Here is a 22,943-nt window from a genome sequence, read left to right on the forward strand (position 1 = left end):
AACACACTACGCCGTGAAGGACTGAAATCCTGAAATCCCCCTGCTCAAGAAAGCACATATACATGCCTGTCTGAAGTTTGCCAATAAACATCTGAATGATTCAGAGGACAACTGGGTGAAAGTGTTGTGGTCAGATGAGACCAAAATGGAGCTCTTTGGCATCAACTCAACTCGCCGTGTTTGGAGGAGGAGGAATGCTGCCTATGACCCCAAGAACACCATTCCCACCGTCAAACATGGAGGTGGAAACATTATGCTTTGGGGGTGTTTTCCTGCTAAGGGGACAGGACAACTTCACCGCATCAAAGGGACGATGGACGGGGCCATGTACCGTCAAATCTTGGGTGAGAACCTCCTTCCCTCAGCCAGGGCATTGAAAATGGGTCGTGGATGGGTATTCCAGCATGACAATGACCCAAAACACACGGCCAAGGCAACAAAGGAGTGGCTCAAGAAGAAGCACATTAAGGTCCTGAAGAGGCCTAGCCAGTCTCCAGACCTTAATCCCATAGAAAATCTGTGGAGGGAGCTGAAGGTTTGAGTTGCCAAACGTCAGCCTCGAAACCTTAATGACTTGGAGAAGATCTGCAAAGAGGAGTGGGACAAAATCCCTCCTGAGATGTGCAAACCCGGTGGCCAACTACAAGAAACGTCTGAACTCTGTGATTGCCAATAAGGGTTTTGCCACCAAGTACTAAGTCATGTTTTACAGAGGGGTCAAATACTTATTTCTCTCATTAAAATGCAAATCATTTTATAACATTTTTGAAATGCGATTTTCTGGATTGTTTTGTTGTTGTTCTGTCTCTCACTGTTCAAATAAACCTACCATTAAAATTATAGACGGATCATTTCTTTGTCAGTGGGCAAACGTACAAAATCAGCAGGGGATCAAATACTTTTTTCCTCACTGTAGTTAGTAGCACCCTATTATCGATATAGTTAGTAGTACCCTATTCTCTATATAGTTAGTAGCACCCTATTCTCTATATAGTTAGTAGCACCCTATTCTCTATATAGTTAGTAGCACCCTATTCTCTATATAGTTAGTAGTACCCTATTCTCTATATAGTTAGTAGTACCCTATTCTCTATATAGTTAGTAGTACCCTATTCTCTATATAGTTAGTAGCACCCTATTCTCTATATAGTTAGTAGTACCTTATTCTCTATATAGTTAGTAGCACCCTATTATCTATATAGTTAGTAGTACCCTATTCTCTATATAGTTAGTAGCACCCTATTATCTATATAGTTAGTAGTACCCTATTCTCTATATAGTTAGTAGTACCCTAATCTCTTGATAGCTAGTAGCACCCTATTCTCTATATAGATAGTAGTACCCTATTCTCTATATAGTTAGTAGCACCCTATTATCTATATAGTTAGTAGTACCCTATTATCTATATAGTTAGTAGTACCCTATTCTCTATATTGTTAGTAGCACCCTATTATCTATATAGTTAGTAGTACCCTATTCTTTATATAGTTAGTAGTACCCTATTCTCTATATAGTTAGTAGCACCCTATTCTCTATATAGTTAATGGCACCCTATTATCTACAGCTGAAGTCAGAAGTTTACATACACTTAGGTTGGAGTTATAAAAACTTGTTTTTCAACCACTCCACAAAGTCGGTTAGGACATCTACTTTGTGCATAACACAAGTAATTTTTCCAACAATTGTTTACAGACAGATTATTTCACTTATAACTCACTGTATCACAAATCCACTGGGTCAGAAGTTTACATACACTAAGTTGACTGTGCCTTTAAACAGCTTGGAAAATTCCAGAAAATTATGTAATGGCTTTAGAAGCTTCTGATAGGCTAATTGACATCATTTGAGTCAATTGGAGGTGTACCTGTGGATGTATTTAAAGGCCTAGCTTCAAACTCAGTGCCTCTTTGCTTGACATCATGGGAAAATCAAAAGAAATCATCCAATACCTCAGAAAATAAATTGTAGACCTCCACAAGTCTGGTTCATTCTTGGGAACAATTTCCAAATGCCTCAAGGTACCAGGTTCATCTTTCTAAACAATAGTACGCAAGTATAAACACCATGGGACCACACAGCCGTCATACCGCTCAGGAAGGAGACTCGTTCTGTCTCCTAGAGATGAACGTACTTTGGTGCGAAAGTGCAAATCAATCCCAGAACAACTGGACTATGGTTTGCAACTGCACATGGGGACAAAGATCATACTTTTTGGAAAAATTTTCTCTGGTCTGATGAAACAAAAATATAATTGTTTGGCCATAATGACCATCGTTATGTTTGGAGGAAAAAGGGGGAGGCTTGCAAGCCGAAGATCACCATCCCAACCATGAAGCACGGGGGTAGCAGCATCATGTTGTGGAGGTGCTTTGCTGCAGGAGGGACTGGTGCACTTCACAAAATAGATGGCATCATGAGGCAGGAAAGCTATGTGGATATATTGAAGCAACATCTCAAGACATCAGTCAGGAAGTTAAAGCTTGGTCGCAAATGGGTCTTCCAAATGGACAATGACCCCAAGCACACTTCCAGATTTGTGGCAAAATGGCTACAGGACAACAAAGTCAAGATATTGCAGTGGCCATCACAATGCCCTGACCTCAAACCTATAGAAAATGTGTGGGCAGAACTGAAAAGTGTGTGCGAGCAAGGAGGCCTACAAACCTGACTCAGTTACACCAGCTCTGTCAGGAGGAATGGGCCAAAATTCACCCAACTTATTGTGGGAAGCTTGTGGAAGGCTACCCGAAACGTTTGACCCAAGTCAAAATCAAATCAAATCAAATCAAATTTACTTATATAGCCCTTCGTACATCAGCTGATATCTCAAAGTGCTGTACAGAAACCCAGCCTAAAACCCCAAACAGCAATCAATGCAGGTGTAGAAGCACGGTGGCTAGGAAAAACTCCCTAGAAAGGCCAAAACCTAGGAAGAAACCTAGAGAGGAAGCAGGCTGAGGGGTGGCCAGTCCTCTTCTGGCTGTGCCGGGTGGAGATTATAACAGAACATGGCCAAGATGTTCAAATGTTCATAAATGACCAGCATGGTCAAATAATAATAATCATAGTAATTGTCGAGGGTGCAACAAGTCAGCACCTCAAGAGTAAATGTCAGTTGGCTTTTCATAGTCGATCATTGAGAGTATCTCTACCGCTCCTGCTGTCTCTAGAGAGTTGAAAACAGCAGGTCTGGGACAGATAGCACATCCTGTGAACAGGTCAGGGTTCCATAGGCAGAACAGTTGAAACTGGAGCAGCAGCACAGCCAGGTGGACTGGGGACAGGTAGTCATCATGCCAGGTAGTCCTGAGGCATTGTCCTAGGGCTCAGGTCCTCCGAGAGAGAGAAAGAAAGAGAGAAAGAGAGAATTAGAGAGAGCATACTTAAATTCACACAGGACACAGGATAAGACAGGAGAAATACTCCAGATATAACAGACTGACCCTAGCCCCCCGACACAAACTACTGCAGCATAAATACTGGAGGCTGAGACAGGAGGGGTCAGGAGACACTGTGGCCCCCATCCAATGATACCCCCGGACAGGGCCAAACAGGCAGGATATAACCCCACCCACTTTGCCAAAGCACAGCCCCCACACCACTAGAGGGATATCTTCAACAACCAACTTACCATCCTGAAAAAAAACGATGTAAAGGCAATGCTACCAAATACTAATTGAGTGTATGTAAACTTCTGACCCACTGGGAATGTAATGAAGTAAGTAAAAGCTGAAATAAATCATTCTCTCTACTATTATTCTGACATTTCACATTCTTAAAATAAAGTGGTGATCCTAACTGACCTAAGACAGAATTTTTACTAGGATTAAATGTCAGGAATTGTGAAAAACTGAGTTTAAATGTATTTGGCTAAGGTGTATGTGAACTTCCGACTTCAACTGTAAGTTCAAAGATGAAAAATCCTGGAAGGAGGAGAGATGACTAGAAACGATTCGGTTGACTGTTTTATGTGTGGATTAATTGTCAGAGTAGAGGACCTTGTGCATTTCAGGTAAAATAACAACCCAATGTTTATATCCCAGGACAAATTAGCTAGCAACAGCAAGCTAGCTAAATAGGACAATTTAGCAAGCAAGTGCAAGCTAACTAGCTAAATTGCGATAAATGTTTAACGCTTTTCAACCGTCCCCAAATTAATGTCATTGGTTCAGAGTTTGTTTTGATGTTTTAACCTGCGTGTTGTGATCGCGTTTGGTGTGAGGGAACAAAATACATTTATGCACGATGGCGCACGCACGCAGCTGGTTTGGGTTCCGTGTTAGAGTAGGTCATAACATAACACAGTGAGTTGACTGAACTAAGAGTAGGTCATAACACAACACAGTGAGTTGACTGAACTAAGAGTAGGTCATAACACAACACAGTGAGTTGACTGAACTAAGAGTAGGTCATAACACAACACAGTGAGTTGACTGAACTAAGAGTAGGTCATAACACAACACAGTGAGTTGACTGAACTAAGAGTAGGTCATAACACAACACAGTGAGTTGACTGAACTAAGAGTAGGTCATAACATAACACAGTGAGTTGACTGAACTAAGAGTAGGTCATAACATAACACAGTGAGTTGACTGAACTAAGAGTAGGTCATAACACAACACAGTGAGTTGACTGAACTAAGAGTAGGTCATAACACAACACAGTGAGTTGACTGATCTAAGAGTAGGTCATAACACAACACAGTGAGTTGACTGAACTAAGAGTAGGTCATAACATAACACAGTGAGTTGACTGAACTAAGAGTAGGTCATAACATAACACAGTGAGTTGACTGAACTAAGAGTAGGTCATAACACAACACAGTGAGTTGACTGAACTAAGAGTAGGTCATAACATAACACAGTGAGTTGACTGAACTAAGAGTAGGTCATAACACAACACAGTGAGTTGACTGAACTAAGATTAGATCATAACATATTTTAGTGCACTGTATAGAGAATAGGGAACTATTTGGGACGTAACCTAAGAGATATAAAACTGAGGGAGGGGCCAGACAAATTTCAAAGAAACCCATAAAATACACGCAGAGCATTCTGGGAGTGGGATTCAGGCAAATGTGCCACTGGGGTTTCCAAGACGGGTGTCTCTAATATGAAATAGAACTTGTTGCTTGCTGCTAGGGTCAGAGTCCTAACTTTAGATACGCCTAAATGGATGTCAACGCCCACTGATGACTGAATATTTTCACTTGAATGGAGTTATTCCTACAGCACACAAGTTTAGGTCCATTACTGCCAGACCAACACCCAGAATCCCCCATGTCGTCTAGTCAACATTCCTAGGCATGATTCATCTGACTACAAGTAGTTCAGCTTTCACCCTACCTTGGGTCCTAGACTACAACCCTACCTACCTAGGGCCCTACACTTCAACCCTACCTAGGACCCTAGACTACAGCCCTACCTAGGGTCCTAGACTACAGCCCTACCTAAGGCCCAACACTACAACCCTACCTACCTAGGGCCCTAGACTACAGCCCTACCTACCTAGGACCCTAGACTACAGCCCTACCTAGGACCCTACACTACAAACCTACCTACCTAGGGCCCTACACTACAAGCCTACCTACCTAGGACCCTACCTACCTAGGACCCTAGACTACAAGTCTACCTACCTAGGACCCTACCTACCTAGGACCCTAGAGTACAGCCCTACCTAGGACCCTACACTACAACCCTACTTACCTAGGGCCCTACACTACAACCCTACCAACCTAGGACCCTAGACTACAACCCTACCTCGGGCCCTACACTACAACCCTACCTTCCCATTACCCTAAACTACAACCCTACCTAGGACACTACACTATAACCCTACCATCCTATTAACCTAAACTACAACCCTACCTCGGGCCCTACACTACAACCCCACCTACCTAGGACCCTGCACTACAACGCTACCCAGGGTCCTACACTACAACCCTACCTTCCTAGGACCCTACACTACAACCCTACCTAGGACCCTACACTACAACCCTACACTACAACCCTACCTACCTAGGACACTACACTTCAACCCTACCTAGGACCCTACACTAAAACCCTACACTACAACCCTACCTACCTAGGGTCCTAGACTGCAACCCTACCTACCTAGGACCCTACACTTCAACCCTACCTAGGACCCTACACTACAACCCTACCTACCTAGGGTCCTAGACTACAACCCTACCTACCTAGGACCCTACACTACAACCCTACCTACCTAGGACACTACACTTCAACCCTACCCAGGGTCCTACACTACAACCCTACCTAGGACCCTACACTACAACCCTACCTAGGACCCTACACTACAACCCTACCTTCCCATTACCCTAAACTACAGCCCTACCTAGGACACTACACTACAACCCTACCTTCCCATTACCCTGAACTACAGCCCTACCTAGGACACTACACTACAACCCTACCTTCCTATTAACCTAAACTACAACCCTACCTCGAGCCCTACACTACAACCCCACCTACCTAGGACCCTGCACTACAACTCTACCCAGGGTCCTACACTACAACCCTACCTTCCTAGGACCCTACACTACAACCCTACCTAGGACCCTACACTACAACCCTACCTACCTAGGACACTACACTTCAACCCTACCTAGGACCCTACACTAAAACCCTACACTAAAACCCTACCTACCTAGGGTCTTAGACTACAACCCTACCTACCTAGGACCCTACACTTCAACCGTACCTAGTACCCTACACTAAAACCCTACCTACCTAGGGTCCTAGACTACAACCCTACCTACCTAGGACCCTACACTACAACCCTACCTAGGACCCTACACTAAAACCCTACCTACGACCCTACAATACAACCCTACCTACCTAGGGTCCTAGACTACAACCCTACCTACCTAGGACCCTACACTACAACCCTACCTACCTAGGACACTACACTTCAACCCTACCCAGGGTCCTACACTACAACCCTACCTAGGACCCTACACTACAACCCTACCTACCTAGGGTCCTAGACTACAACCCTACCTACCTAGGACCCTACACTACAACCCTACCTACCTAGGGCCCTACACTACAACCCTACCTAGGACCCTACACTACAACCCTACCTACCTAGGACCCTACACTAAAACCCTACCTACGGTCCTACACTAGACCAACTGACATACTGTAACTTCCTGTACTGTATTGTACCCATCTCTCTGGAGGATACTGGTCCACCCAGAGCAGAGGACCACTGCACACTTCCTGAGCCCGGCACTTCCCCAGACCCCGGCTCCGGAACCAACACGACAAACATGATAATCCCTTGTCGACGCGTTACTGAGCCCGGGGATTGGGTGGCCCTCCTGGCTCTGTGCGTCCTTGGCCCCCGCAAGGCCCCTCGGGCTGACAGCGGCCCTCACAAATCCCTAATCCATCACCTCCCATCAGGGTAGACCAGCAGCGCTACGGCCCCGAGACCAGCATTACCCTAATCCACTGGGTGCACTGTGCAGGCAGGCTGGCAGACAGACTAGGCAGGTTCCATGAGAATGAAGGGCCCACACCACACAGAGGGCCTCACCCTGTTTACTCACCACATCTGAGTCAACAAACGGCCTGGAAGGGCGGACAAGAGACACACCAAGCCCAACCCTGCTCCCCACCCAGCACTCTCTGCTCATCTCATTAGCAACTGTGGGTTTACCTTGGACGACTGTCTGTCAGTCCCTCTGTCGCTCTCCATAGCCTCTGGTGTGGTGATGTCATAATCCCAGGAGCAAACATGGTCCTTGTGGATCTTCTGACTGCAGAGGACAGTAGCCTTACTGTAGGTGCCATCCAATGGTGGATGGAACTTGAAGAAGGACCTCCTCTAAGATGACAGTAGGAAGTAGAAACACTTATGCTCTGTTTTGGGATCATTTTAACATACATTTTCAGCAGCTAGACATATGACTTGTAGACCATAGTAAACTAAAGAGGACCAACATTTGAAGTGTTGAAGACAGTGAAGGCTCCCTGTGTTGAGATGGTAAGAGGAACTGTAGTTAAACTGGAATCATTCTGTAGGTTATTTGATATGATCACATTACACCCAGAGGATCATAAATATGACATTAAATCTACATCACATGAGGTTGTTGGCATCTTAATTGGGGAGGACGGGCTCGTGGTAACGGCTGGAGTGGAATTAGTGGAATGGTATCACGTAGTTCCAACACATGGTTTCCATGGTTTCCATGTGTTCGATGCCATTCCATTCGCTCCGTTCTAGTCTTTATTATCAGTTGTCCTCCCCTCTGCAGCCTCCACTGGTCTACATAGAGCATTATTACAGCTTAAAGGGTTTATGCATAAGAGATCAATCACAGATGCCAGAACTAGTCTAATACACAATTTACTTGCCGTGTTTGGTTATTCAGTGGTCCTATACAAATGTCCAACACAACTTAATCTTATGCATATTCCATAACATTTACAGTGTGAGCGCAATTGGGAAGAGGTGTGTTCCTTTTTTGGGGCTTTAATGTCACCGGTGGCAATCACTTTCAATGACACCTGCGGCTCAAGACAAAATGTTATTCTTGGTCGTTGTTTTTCGGGTGATGCGGTGCTGTGGCCTGTGTACAGTATGTACATCCCCTGAATTTGCATTTCTTCACATCCCGTCGTCCAGTTGTAAAAAGATATAGGCTACTTTTATCCCCATCCCAATACGAAGGTCATGGCTAGAAGTAATCAAGCTTTTGTCATTTTGACTTTAGGAGTTGATATTTTTTGCATTTTAGCTAACCATAACCTTTTTATTGACCTTAACCTAATTCCCAAACCTGTTACGTTAATTCTCCTAACCTGCTGTGTTAATTCTCCTAACCTGCTGCGTTAATTCTCCTAACCTGCTACGTTAATTCCCCAAACCTGCTATGTTAATTCTACTAATGTGCTACGTTAATTATTCTAACCTGCTACGTTAATTCCCCAAACCTGTTACGTTAATTATTCTAACTTTCTACTTTAATTCTCCTAACCTGCAACGTTAATTCCCCTAACCTGCTACGTTAATTCTCCTAACCTGCTACATTAATTCCCCAAACCTGCTACATTAATTCTCCTAACCTGCTACATTAATTCTCCTAACCTGCTACGTTAATTATCCTAACCTGCTATGTTAATTCTCCTAACCTGCTACGTTAATTGTCCTAACCTGCTACGTTAATTGTCCTAACCTGCTACGTTAATTGTCCTAACCTGCTGCGTTAATTATCCTAACCTGCTACGTTAATTCCCCAAACCTGCTACGTTAATTGTCCTAACCTGCTACGTTAATTCCCCAAACCTGCTACGTTAATTCTCCTAATGTCACGTCCTGACCATAGTAAGCTGTTATTTTCTGTGGTAGAATAGGTCAGGGCGTGACAGGGGGGGTTTCTAGTTTAGTTTTTCTATGTTGTTATGTTCTAGTTTTGTATTTCTATGTTGGGTTGTTCTAGTTTTGTATTTCTATGTTGGGCTTTGTTTGGGGTGATCTCCAATTAGAGGCAGCTGGTCATCATTGTTTCTAATCGGAGGTCATATTTAAGGGTTGTGCCAGCCATAAGCTCCAGACCTCCAGTGCGCCTCCACGGCCCAGTATACCCTGTGCCTGCTCTGCGCATCCGGCCTCCAGCGACGTTCCCTAGTCCAGAGCTCTCAGCGATGTTCCCCAGTCCGGAGCCTCCAGCGACGCTCCCTAGTCCGGTGAGACCTGTTCCGGCTCCACGTACGAAGCCTCCAGTGATGATCCATGGCCCAGAGCCTGTAGAGATAATCCATGGCATGAAGCCTGTAGGGATGATCCGGAGCCTGTAGAGATGATCCATGGCACGAAGCCTCCAGTGATGATCCATGACATAAAGTCTCTAGTGGTGATCCATGGCGCGGAGCCTGCAGTGATGATCCATGGCATGGAGCCTGTAGCGACGGTCCCCAGTCCGGAACCTCCTGAGACGGCCTGCAGTCCGGAATCTCCTGAGACGGCCTGCAGCCCGGAACCTCCAGCGACGGCCTGCAGTACAGCGCCTCCAGCAACGGCCTGCAGCCCAGAACCTCCAGCAGCGGTCTGCAGTACAGCGCCTCCGGCGATGATCTACAGTCCGGTTCCTCCGACGACGATCCACGGTCCGGTGGTACTGAAGCAGAGGGATCAGCGGGCGGAGCGGGGGTTACGCCCCGAACCGGAGCCGCCTCCTCTGCTGGAGGATCCGCTAGATGATAGGGTTCTGTGTACTGCACCAGAGCAGCCATAGACACTTGTCACCCTCCCTACCCCCCTTTTGTTTTTGTTTTTTGTTGTTGTTGTTTAGATGCATTTGAAGTCTGCACCTTTGGGGGGGGGGGGGGGGGGGGGGGTACTGTCACGTCCTGACCATAGTAAGCTGTTCTTTTCTATGGTAGAGTAGGTCAGGGCGTGACAGGGGGGTTTCTAGTTTGAGATTTCTATGATGTTATGTTCTAGTTTTGTATTTCTATGTTGGGTTGTTCTAGTTTTGTATTTCTATTTTGGGCTTTGTTTGGGGTGATCTCCAATTAGAGGCAGCTGGTCATCGTTGTCTCTAATTGGAGGTCATATTTAAGTTGGTGTTTGTCCCACCTGAGTTTGTGGGAGATTCATTTTGAGTCAGTGTATGTTTCACCTCTGCGTCACGGTTTGTTGTTTTTTGTAATTCAGTTTATTTATGTATTGCATAGTTTCACAGTGTAAATAAAATGTGGAACGACACACGCTGCACTTTGGTTCGCTCATTCCTACGACAACCGTGACACCTAACCTGCTACGAAAAGTCAAATCTGACATTCATTTGACGAAAGCTGGACCCCGTCAAGCTACCATCCCAATATGAACTAAAGCACACACAAGGGGTGTACCCTACCTACAGATAGATAGTCAGATAGATAAATAGATGTTTAGTGAATAATGTAATACAGAATGTGATATTTCTTGTCATCTCTAGACTGTAGCTTGCAGACTTGGAACACATTTGGCAGGCAATTACTGGTTGCCCAGATAGCATTATTCACATGGTATTTACTGCAAAATATGGAACGAATAAAATTGTGTACAGACGTGTAGTTGTTATAGTGAACCTAAATCCAGCCAGTGTCTTGACATCAAAGTGATGAAGTAGGAAATATAATTAAAAATAACATCTCACTACAGTGAAACTTATTATTTGATGTGGAGTTTACTTGGCATATGTCATCCATAGAGGACAACTGCTCCTTTGGAATGCAGAATGTCAGTGGTCAATAAGAACCAACAGCTCCCTCTTGGGGTCACGATACACAACGGACCTTAACCTGGCCTTGCCCTGTTTGGGGATTTTACATTGAGTTTCACATTAATATTTTACTAAAACATTTTGGCATCAGTGAATAATAATAATGAATGTTTGTTCGAACAGTGAAAATGTATATGAAAAGTCATACAAGTGAAATAACAGTGGGAAGACAAAACAGTATTACGTATTGTACACCATTTACCACACATACACTACCTGTCAAAAGTTTTAGAACACTTATGTTATACTTGAGATTCTTCAAATAGCCACCCTTTGCCTTGATGACAGCTTTGCACACTCTTGGCATTCTCTCAACCAGCTTCATGAGGTAGTCACCTGGAATACATTTCAATTAACAGGTGTGCCTTGTGAAAAGTTCATTTCTTTCCTTCTTAATACGTTTGAGCCAATCAGTGGTGTTGTAACAAGGTAGGGGTGTATACAGAAGATAGCCCTATTTGGTAAAAGACCAAGTCCATATTATGTCAAGAACAGCTCAAATAAGCAAAATGAAACGACAGTCCATCATTACTTTAAGACATGAGTCAGTCAATACGGAACATTTCAAGAACTTTGAAAGTTTCTTCAAGTGCAGTTGCAAAAACCATCAAACGCTATGATGAAACTGGCTCTCATGAGGACTGCCACAGGAATGGAACACCCAGACTTACCTCTGATGCAGAGGATAAGTTCATTACAGTTACCAGCCTCAGAAATTGTAGCCCAAATAAATGCTTCACAGAGTTCAAGTTACAGACACATCTGAACATCAACTGTTCAGAGGAGACTGTGTGAATCAGGCCTTCATGGTCGAATTGCTGCAAAGAAACCACTACTAAAGGACACCAATAAGAAGAAGAGACTTGCTTGGACCAAGAAACATGAGCAATGGACATTAGACCGGCGGAAATTTGTCCTTTGGTCTGATGAGTCCAAATTTGAGATTTTTGGTTCCAACCACTGTGTCTTTGTGAGACGCGGTGTGGGTGAACGGAAGAGCTCCACGTGTATTTCCCACCGTAAAGCATGGAGGAGGAATTGTTATGGTGTGGGGGTGCTTTTCTGGTGACACTGTCAGTGATTTATTTAGAATTCAATGCACACTGAACCAGCATGGCTACAACAGCATTCTGCAGCGATACACCATCCCATCTGGTTTGTGTTTAGTGGGACTATCATTAGTTTTTCAACAGGACAATGACCCAACACACCTCCAGGCTGTGTAAGGGCTACTTTACCAAGAAGGAGAGTGATGGAGTGCTGCATCAGATGACCTGGCCTCCACAATCCCCTGATGAGTCGGATCGCAGAGTGAAGGAAAAGCAGCCAACAAGTGCTCAGCATATGTGGAAACTCCTTCAAGACTGTTGGAAAAGCATTCCAGGTGAAGCTGGTTGAGAGAATGCCAAGAGTGTGCAAAGCTGTCATCAAGGCAAAGGGTGGCTATTTGAAGAATCTCACATATATTTTGATTTGTTAAACACTTTTTTGATTACTACATGATTTCATATGTGTTCTTTCATTGTTCTGATGTCTTTACTATTATTCTACAATGTAGAAAGTAGTAAAAATAAAGAAAAACCCTTGAATGAGTAGGTGTTCTAAAACTTTTGACCGGTAGTGTATTTAAAATGTTAATGACTTTATTCAATAAATGTTATGTTCGGTCTCTGTTATAGTTGTCAGGTATCTCAACGCATTGGATATAGTCACTATTGCTGTATAGAGACTATAACAGTACTGTCATGTGCCATGGGCCACAGTGGAGGCTGCTGAGGGGAGAACGGCTCATAATAATAATAATGGCTGGAATTGAGTCAATGGAATGGAATCAACCATATGGAAAACAAGTTGTTGGTGTGTTTGATATCATTCCATTGACTCGATTCCAGCCATTATTATGAGCCGTCCTCTCCTCAGCAGCCTCCACTGGTGACTACATCAACATTCCTGTGCTGTGTTGAGAGCAGAGAAAAGCCTGCTTGGAATTCACCACTGCAACTGCCACAACTCCTGTATATCCAGGGTCTTCCTGGTGCTGCAGAGACAGAGACAACCCGATAACGGAGCTGTCACGACTCGCGCTGAAGTCGGTCCCTCTCCTTGTTCAGGCGGCGTTCGGCGGTCGACGTCACCGGTCTTCTAGCCATCGCCGCTCCACCTTTCATTTTCCATTTGTTTTGTCTTGTTTTCCCACACACCTGGTTTACATCCCCTCATTACTCTACGTGTATATTATCCTCTGTTCCCCCCGTCTGTGTGTGGTATTGTTTGTTTGTTACGTGTGTGACGCTACAGGCTGGTTTTGCGCCAGGTATTGTTGTAACCCGTGGTTTTGTTATTTGTACCCATTTGTGTAATTTGTGCGCAATCGCTTTTTTCCTTGGGCCGGAGTGTTGTGATGCAGTTGCGTCCGGCTGTTTTCCTCTGCCTGAATAAAGTGTGCCTGTTCACTCATCTCTGCTCTCCTGTACCTGACTTCCTTCGACCAGTTGCGCACACTCTGACAGGCGCTCACATTCCCATGACTGGATCCCAGGGTATCTCTTCGGAGTATCCCCTCTCCATCTCCAAGCTTCAGTTACGGTCCCTACGATGCGCTGTCAAACCGAGCCACAGTCGATCCCGAGGCCATCCTCAGGCATTCCTATTCAGCAACACATAATGTCTGCTATGACGGAACGGCTCTGGGATCCCATCAGGGACGTGAGGTATTCGGCCGGGGGGGAGAGGGATCTGGTAGGGGGATACATCAGGATCTCTTGGTGCCTTTGTTGTTGTCAAACCCCAGTATAACTACGTGAAAACAGGTATAACTGGACTGGGGGTAGGGTGGGATGAAATCTAGCCTCCGTCTCTCCTTGTCTCCTGACCTTCAACAAAGTTCTAAATCTAGAATAAATTCAATTTTTTTAATAAGTGAGACATTTGAAGAATAGCAAGAATACGTCTAGCCCTCTAAATGATGCTTTCAGTCTTCTCTTGTTGTCCATAAGAGTACACCGTTAAAAACACATAATTACTTTAAACATATTTCACAACACAGGCCATGCTCTCCTCTGTTTTCTGATTACCACCGGCTCTGTGCTACTGTACTGTTATGGCTAGATATCCAGTAAAGTCACTTCCTGTCCTGCTGTTATTGGTTGAGCTCTTTAGTGGTGACACACCCTGGTCTGAGTGTACTAACTCTGGTCACCTGAGACAAGACTGGAGCCTCTCACTGCTCCCAGGAATGCCCTGTACCTCCTAGTGAATGGAGCGCAGCCACAATGCAGCCAGCCCCAATGCCCCAGAGCACTTTGACCTGCCAAGCCATGCAGGACAATATAGGATCCTCTTACACAGCCTGCAGCCCAAGGACAATACAGCAGTCAGGGGTGGGCTTCTCACTGACGTAACTGTGTGTGTGTGTGTGTGTGTGTGTGTGTGTGTGTGTGTGTGTGTGTGTGTGTGTGTGTGTGTGTGTGTGTGTGTGTGTGTGTGTGTGTGTGTGTGTGTGTGTGTGTGTGTGTGTGTGTGTGTGTGTGTGTGTGTGTGTGTGTGTGTGGCGGAATCGTGTAGTGCTAATTGATGTGGCAGCTTTCTGGGACTGTCATTTTTTTAAACACGGCAGTACCAGGTATCATCTTCATCATTACACCCTACGTAGGGCACTAAGTAGGGTGTCATTTGGGATGGAACCCTTTTTTTGGGATCATTATTAGCAGAGGCTATCCATTATATTGACCAGGTACTGTAGTGGCTGCTCTATCAGACTATCCATTACATTGACCAGGCACTATAGTGGCTGCTCTATCAGATTATCCATTATATTGACCAGGTACTGTAGTGGCTGCTCTATCAGACTATCCATTATATTGACCAGGCATTATAGTGACTGCTCTTTTAGACTATCCATTATATTGACCAGTGTGGCTGGTTTCGGTTACTGGCCCAACGCTCTAAACGCTAGGTTACCTGACGCTCTAGTAGCAACTCTAGTAGCAACTCCAGTAGCAACTCCAGTAGCAACTCTAGTAGCAACTCTAGTAGTAACTCTAGTAGTAGCTCCAGTAGTAGCAACTTGAGTAGTAAATCTAGTAGTAGCTCTAGTAGTAGCTCTAGTAGTAACTCTAGTAGTAACTCTAGTAGCAACTCCAGTAACAACTCCAGTAGTAGTAAATCTAGTAGTAGCAACTCTAGTAGTAACTCTAGTAGCAGCTCAAGTAGTAACTATAGTAGTAACTCTAGTAGTAACTCTAGTAGTAACTCTAGTAGTAGATCAGGTAGTAACTCTAGTAGTAACTCTAGTAGTAACTCTAGTAGTAACTCTAGTAGCAACTCTAGTAGTAGCTCAGGTAGTAACTCTAGTAGTAACTCTAGTAGCAGCTCTAGTAGTAACTCTAGTAGTAACTCTAGTAGTAACTCTAGTAGTAGCTCAGGTAGTAACTCTAGTAGTAACTCTAGTAGTAACTCGAGTAGCAACTCTAGTAGTAACTCTAGTAGTAGCTCAGGTAGTAACTCTAGTAGCAGCTCTAGTAGTAACTCTAGTAACAACTCTAGTAGTAACTCTAGTAGTAGCTCTAGTAGTAACTCTAGTAGTAGCTCAGGTAGTAACTCTAGTAGTAACTCTAGTAGTATCTCTACTAGTAACTCTCGAAGCAGCTCTAGTAGTAACTGTAGTAGTAACTCTAGTAACAACTCTAGTAGTAACTCTAGTAGTAACTCTAGTAGTAGCTCTAGTAGTATCTCTACTAGTAACTCTAGTAACAACTCTAGTAGTAACTATAGTAGTAACTCTAGTAGTAACTCTAGTAGTAACTCTAGTAACAACTCTAGTAGTAACTCTAGTAGTAGCTCTAGTAGTAGCTCTAGTAGTAACTCTAGTAGTAGCTCTAGTAGTAACTCTAGTAGTAACTCTAGTAGTATCTCTACTAGTAACTCTCGAAGCAGCTCTAGTAGTAACTGTAGTAGTAACTCTAGTAGTCTTTTGACTGACTGTATGCTCGCCTAAGGAGACGGAACATCACTCAGATTTATGAAAGGTCTCATTCTGCCCTGGTCATAAACCATTCCTAGAAGATATATCCACCCTGTCTGTTTTAGTTCCACCACTGCAAATCGTTTTTGATGTGTGTGTGTGTGTGTGTGTGTGTGTGTGTGTGTGTGTGTGTGTGTGTGTGTGTGTGTGTGTGTGTGTGTGTGTGTGTGTGTGTATTTGTGTGTGTGTGTGTGTATGTGTGTGTGTGTGTGTGTGTGTGTGTGTGTGTGTGTGTGTGTGTGTGTGTGTGTGTGTGTGTGTGTGTGTGTGTGTGTGTGTGTGTGTGTGTGTGTGAAATATCAATCTGAAGTGAAGCAATATAGAGGTTTGATCCATATAAAAGCCCAAACCCAGCATGACGGAGACCTCCCAGGTGTCACTCTGTGGGCCTTGAGGAATTTTTCCAATAAGAGACCAACACAGTTGCCATAAAATCCCCTCCTAGATGAAGGCCCCCTTGTCCTCACTTGAATCAAACTTTTAATGTCCTTAAAATCATTATTATGCCGCTCAACCTCGCAGTCTGAATAGGAGCAAGCTAGCCAAACACCCTGTGATGGCTTCCACTTTCTTTGTGGTACTACAGATTATAGATTCGTTTTTTGCAAGATGTGGTCGATTCCTTCCTTCCTCCACCTCCTCATATCTAAGTGTCAAAATCAACATGCTGAGAAGAGTGGGCTTGAAGAATCAGTGGGCTTGGAGAATCAGTGGACTTGGAGAATCAGTGGGCTTGAAGAATCAGTGGGCTTGAAGAATCAGTGGACTTGGAGAATCAGTGGGCTTGGAGAATCAGTGGACTTGGAGAATGAGTGGGCTTGTAGAATGAGTGGGCTTGGAGAATCAGTGGACTTGGAGAATGAGTGGGCTTGTAGAATGAGTGGGCTTGGAGAATCAGTGGACTTGGAGAATCAGTGGACTTGGAGAATCAGTGGGCTTGAAGAATCAGTGGGCTTGAAGAATCAGTGGGCTTGAAGAATCAGTGGGCTTGGAGAATCAGTGGGCTTGGAGAATCAGTGGGCTTGAAGAATCAGTGGACTTGGAGAATCAGTGGACTTGGAGAATCAGTGGACTTGGAGAATCAGTGGACTTGGAGAATCAGTGGGCTTGGAGAATCAGTGGGCTTGAAGAATCAGGGGGCTTGAAGAATCAGTGGGCTTGGAGAATCAGTGGACTTGGAGAATCAGTGGACTTGGAGAATCAGTGGACTTGGAGAATCAGTGGACTTGGAGAATCAGCCACAGAGCCTGTAATCTTCTAGTACACATTACGGGAAGGTGCCCCATACCAGCATTGGTTTTGATAGACGTAAAAACACACACACACACACACACACAGACACACACACACACACACACGCACGCACGCACGCACACACACACACACAGACACACGCACGCACACAGACACACACACGCTCGCACACACACACATCTGCAGTGGAAAACTGTGGACTTAATTCCTTTTTAGTTAAGTCTGGTGAGAATCAGCTCCCGGGGACTGCCAGCATAATAGCCAGGGAACATTTCTATACAGGGTTTTCATGAGTGAATAAATGTATGTGAAAACCCATCAAGACGGATGGGGAGCCGTTTTCAAACAAGTTCAATGGCCCGCCCGGCCCATTGTAGCAGAGGTGATCTCTTCATTAGGAATGTACGGCCGAAGAACGTTAACGAAACAGATTAACAGCATTTTATCTTTACTCAATGCCGCTGGTGTGTAAAAATATATTATATATTAATATATTATATATATTAATGTATATTATATATTATATATTAACTCAACAATACATTTGTAGTGTTTTATCCATGCAATAATGATGTTAGATGCATAGATTTAAGACCTATAAAATATCTATAAGAAGACAGTAGCTACTAACAGTCGGCTCCTCTTTAGTGTGTATATGTATTTTAGGCTTTGCAGTTCACTTAGTCCCTATTCAAACAAATTATTTTGAATTAGCTTTGAACATCTGCATGCCCCAGTTTAGTGTACACATTCACGACAGCCCCAAGCAATGGCATATATATACTGCTCAAAAAAATAAAGGGAACACTTAAACAACACATCCTAGATCTGAATGAAAGAAATAATCTTATTAAATACTTTTTTCTTTACATAGTTGAATGTGCTGACAACAAAATCACACAAAAATAATCAATGGAAATCCAATTTATCAACCCATGGAGGTCTGGATTTGGAGTCACACTCAAAATTAAAGTGGAAAACCACACTACAGGCGGATCCAACTTTGATGTAATGTCCTTAAAACAAGTCAAAATGAGGCTCAGTAGTGTGTGTGGCCTCCACGTGCCTGTATGACTTCCCTACAATGCCTGGGCATGCTCCTGATGAGGTGGCGGATGGTCTCCTGAGGGATCTCCTCCCAGACCTGGACTAAAGCATCCGCCAACTCCTGGACAGTCTGTGGTGCAACGTGGCGTTGGTGGATGGAGCGAGACATGATGTCCCAGATGTGCTCAATTGGATTCAGGTCTGGGGAACGGGCGGGCCAGTCCATAGCATCAATGCCTTCCTCTTGCAGGAACTGCTGACACACTCCAGCCACATGAGGTCTAGCATTGTCTTGCATTAGGAGGAACCCAGGGCCAACCGCACCAGCATATGGTCTCACAAGGGGTCTGAGGATCTCATCTCGGTACCTAATGGCAGTCAGGCTACCTCTGGCGAACACATGGAGGGCTGTGCGGCCCCCCAAAGAAGCGGAGGTAGCGGTCCTGCTGCTGGGTTGTTGCCCTCCTACGGCCTCCTCCACGTCTCCTGATGTACTGGCTTGTCTCCTGGTAGCGCCTCCATGCTCTGGACACTACGCAGACAGACACAGCAAACCTTCTTGCCACAACCCGCATTGATGTGCCATCCTGGATGAGCTGCACTACCTGAGCCACTTGTGTGGGTTGTAGACTCCGTCTCATGCTACCACTAGAGTGAAAGCACCGCCAGCATTCAAAAGTGACCAAAACATCAGCCAGGAAGCATAGGAACTGAGAAGTGGTCTGTGGTCCCCACCTGCAGAACCACTCCTTTATTGGGGGTGTCTTGCTAATTGCCTATAATTTCCACCTGTTGTCTATTCCATTTGCACAACAGCATGTGAAATGTATTGTCAATCAGTGTTGCTTCCTAAGTGGACAGTTTGATTTCACAGAAGTGTGATTGACTTGGAGTTACATTGTGTTGTTTAAGTGTTCCCTTTATTTTTTTGAGCAGTATATATATATAGGGATTAGATTTGATGTTTTCAAAACAATGTTTTAACCACTCACTACACAGGATCTGATCTCCTGTCGATATTCCTCCTATCAGTCTGATAGGGCTGGGCTGTTATCAACCGTTTAGATAACCCTTAAAGAACCATTAGAGAACATTTAAACTCCTGAGACCAAGCAATTCATTTTTGTCCTCTCTAGTGGACATCAGGTCTTGGTTCTTACAGTATACTGTTGAAGTCGGAAGTTTACATACACCTTAGTCAAATACATTTAAACTCAGTTTTTCACAATTCCTGACATTTAATTGTAGTAAAAATGCCCTGTCTTAGGTCAGTTAGGATCACCACTTTATTTTAAGAATGTGAAATGTCAGAATAATAGTAGAGAGAATTATTTATTTCAGCTTTTATTTCTTTCATCACATTCCCAGGAGGTCAGAAGTTTACATACACTCAATTAGTATTTGGTAGCGTTGCCTTTAAATTGTTTAATTTGGGTTAAACGTTTTGGCTAGCCTACCACAAGCTTCCCACAATAATTTGGGTGAATTTTGGCTCGTTCCTCCTGACAGAGCTGGTGTAACTGAGTCAGGTTTGTAGGCCTCCTTGCTCGCACACGCTTTTTCAGTTCTGCCAACAAATACTCTATGGGATTGAGGTCAGGGCTTTGTGATGGCCAGTCTAATACCTTGACCTTGTTGTCCTTAAGGCATTTTGCCACAACTTTGGAAGTTTGCTTGGGGTCATTGTCCATTTGGAAGACCCATTTGCGACCAAGCTTTAATCTTCCTGACTGATGTCTTGAGATGTTGCTTCAATATATCCATGTAATTTTCCTACCTCATGATGCCATCTATTTTGTGAAGTGCACCAGTCCCTCCTGCAGCAAAGCACGCCCACAACATGATGTTGAAACCCCCGTGCTTCATGGTTGCGATGGGGTTCTTCGGCTTGCAAGCGTCCCCTTTTTTCCTCCAAACATAACGATATGGCCAAATAGTTCTATTTTTCTCCAAAAAGTATGATCTTTGTCCCCATGTGCAGTTGCAAACCTTAGATTGGCTTTTTTATGGCGGTTTTGGAACAGTGGCTTCTTCCTTGCTGAACGGCCTTTCAGGTTATGTCAATAAATGACTCGTTTTACTGTGGATATAGATACTTTGTACCTGTTTCCTCCAGCATCGTCACAAGGTCCTTTGCTGTTGTTCTGGGATTGATTTGCACTTTTCGCACCAAAGTACGTTCATCTCTAGGAGACACGAAGCGTCTCCTTCCTGAGCGGTATGACGGTTGCGTGGTCCCATGGTGTTTATACTTGTGTACTATTGTTTGTACAGATGAACGTGGTACCTTCAGGTGTTTGGAAATTGCGCCCAAGGATGAACCAGACTGGTGGAGGTCTACAATTTCTTCTCTGAGGTCTAGGCTGATTTATTTTATTTTCCCATGATGTCAAGCAAAGAGGCACTGAGTTTGAAGGTAGGCTTTGAAATACATCCACAGGTACACCTCCAATTGACTTAAATGATGTCAATTAGCCTATCGGAAGCTTCTAAAGCCATGACATAATTTTCTAGAATTTTCCAAGCTGTTTAAAGGCACAGTCAACTTAGTGTATATGTAAACTTCTGACCTACTGGAATTGCGATACATTGAATTATAAGTGAAATAATCTGTCTGTAAACAATTGTTGGAAAAATTACTTCTGTCATGCACAAAGTAGATGTCATAACCGACTTGCCAAAACTATAGTTTGTTAACAAGAAATTTGTGGATTGGTTGAAAAACGAGTTTTAATGACTCCAACCTAAGTGTATGTAAACTTCTGACTTCAACTGTATCTGAGGCCATACAAGCCCCTGTATTAATTCCTGTTGTCCATTTGAGAAGACATTATGGGATTGTCAATGATATCATGTGTGGGGGTATGACCTTGACAACTTTATCTTCCTGGTTCTTAAAAATTGTCTGCCGTCAAAATTTGCACATTGTATTGAAATATTTAAAGTGTGTGTACTAATTAATGATAATTTTTGTGAGTATGATATTAAAATTCAAAGTTAAAATCTCATGAATAGTTCAGTGAGTTGTCAGGACTGTGTAATAATTTTTTCACATGAAATTATCTCTAAATTAGAGCTTATCAAGAAATGTCCTCTGTTGTGGACACCTGGATTCCTCAACTATGTTTTTCACCTACTGTATCCATCGACTGTAATGTAAATTTTTTCATATTTACTGTATGTCCTAATGACCATTATAGAGGACAACTTGCACTGACAATAACAGATAAATAACACAATATCACATTTCCTTCTTGGTATTTAAAAAAATAATTTTTGGGGGGGGGCTCTCATGAGGTTTTAAAGCAGGGTTCCCCAACTGGCGGCCCACGGGTGACTTTCTTTGGCCCCCAAAGTTTTCTGAGCAAAAAAATCTAAATAAATGTACATGTTTTTATAAATTGTAGATCATAAAAGACTGTAAAAACACCAGCAAATCAGCCCCAAGTGATTTTAATTTGTGGAAATATTTATAATTATGTTCCGGCCCCCTGACCATCCACTCAATAACAAAATCGACCCCCGGCTGAATGTAGTTGATGATCCCTGCTTTAAAGAACGTTTCAAGAACCCCTCCAGTCCATACCCAGAAGACTATCAGAGGGGTTCCACCGTAGACTCCTGTGACCCCTCCTCCCTCTACCCCCAGGCCTGGGAGCCTCCTCAGCGCTCACCTTGGCCCTTACGAGCCGCTCCTGGCCCTTCAGACCCTCATATAGCCCACTTCTCACACTCTGAAGAAACGGAACATTGTGCTCCTAAAGGCCTCCTCCTTCTCACTGCTTTATCAGACAGGAGAGAGGAGAGGAGCAGGGAAAAGGCAGGGTGAATTAGCCCCAGATGAGTAGAGAATGAGGGAGGAAGAAAAACAACTTCCAGGGGCCTCTTGTGAAAGAGAAGCAGATAGATAGGCCAGATGTGGAACGAGTGGAGGGATGGAGGGATAGAGGGATGGAGGGATGGAGGGATAGAGGGATGGAGGGATGGAGAGATGGGGAGATGGAGGGATAGAGGGATGGAGGGATAGAGGGATGGAGAGATGGGGAGATGGGGGGATAAGGGTGGAGGGATAGAGGGATGGAGGGATAGAGGGATGGAGAGATGGGGAGATGGAGGGATAAGGGTGGAGGGATAGAGGGATGGAGGGATAGAGGGATGGAGAGATGGGGAGATGGAGGGATAAGGGTGGAGGGATAGAGGGATGGAGGGATAGAGGGATGGAGAGATGGGGAGATGGAGGGATAAGGGTGGAGGGATAGAGGGATGGAGGGATAGAGGGATGGAGAGATGGGGAGATGGAGGGATAAGGGTGGAGGGATAGA

General features: G+C 44.2%; 1 protein-coding gene across 1 annotated transcript in view; it reads left to right on the top strand.

The window, feature by feature from the left end:
• The window catches only part of LOC145861046 (uncharacterized), a 54,915-nt gene extending 38,622 nt beyond the window's left edge, over window positions 1-16,293 (top strand). The window contains exon 3 of the mRNA XM_082962400.1: window positions 15,270-16,293. Within this exon, the coding sequence (XP_082818526.1) occupies window positions 15,270-16,293 (1,024 nt within the window). The remainder of the gene's footprint in view (window positions 1-15,269) is intronic.
• The last annotated feature ends 6,650 nt before the right edge of the window (window positions 16,294-22,943 follow it).

The sequence above is a fragment of the Salmo salar genome, chromosome 16 (assembly GCF_965601325.2).
Source record: "Salmo salar chromosome 16, fSalSal1, whole genome shotgun sequence".
Classification (NCBI taxonomy): domain Eukaryota; kingdom Metazoa; phylum Chordata; class Actinopteri; order Salmoniformes; family Salmonidae; genus Salmo; species Salmo salar.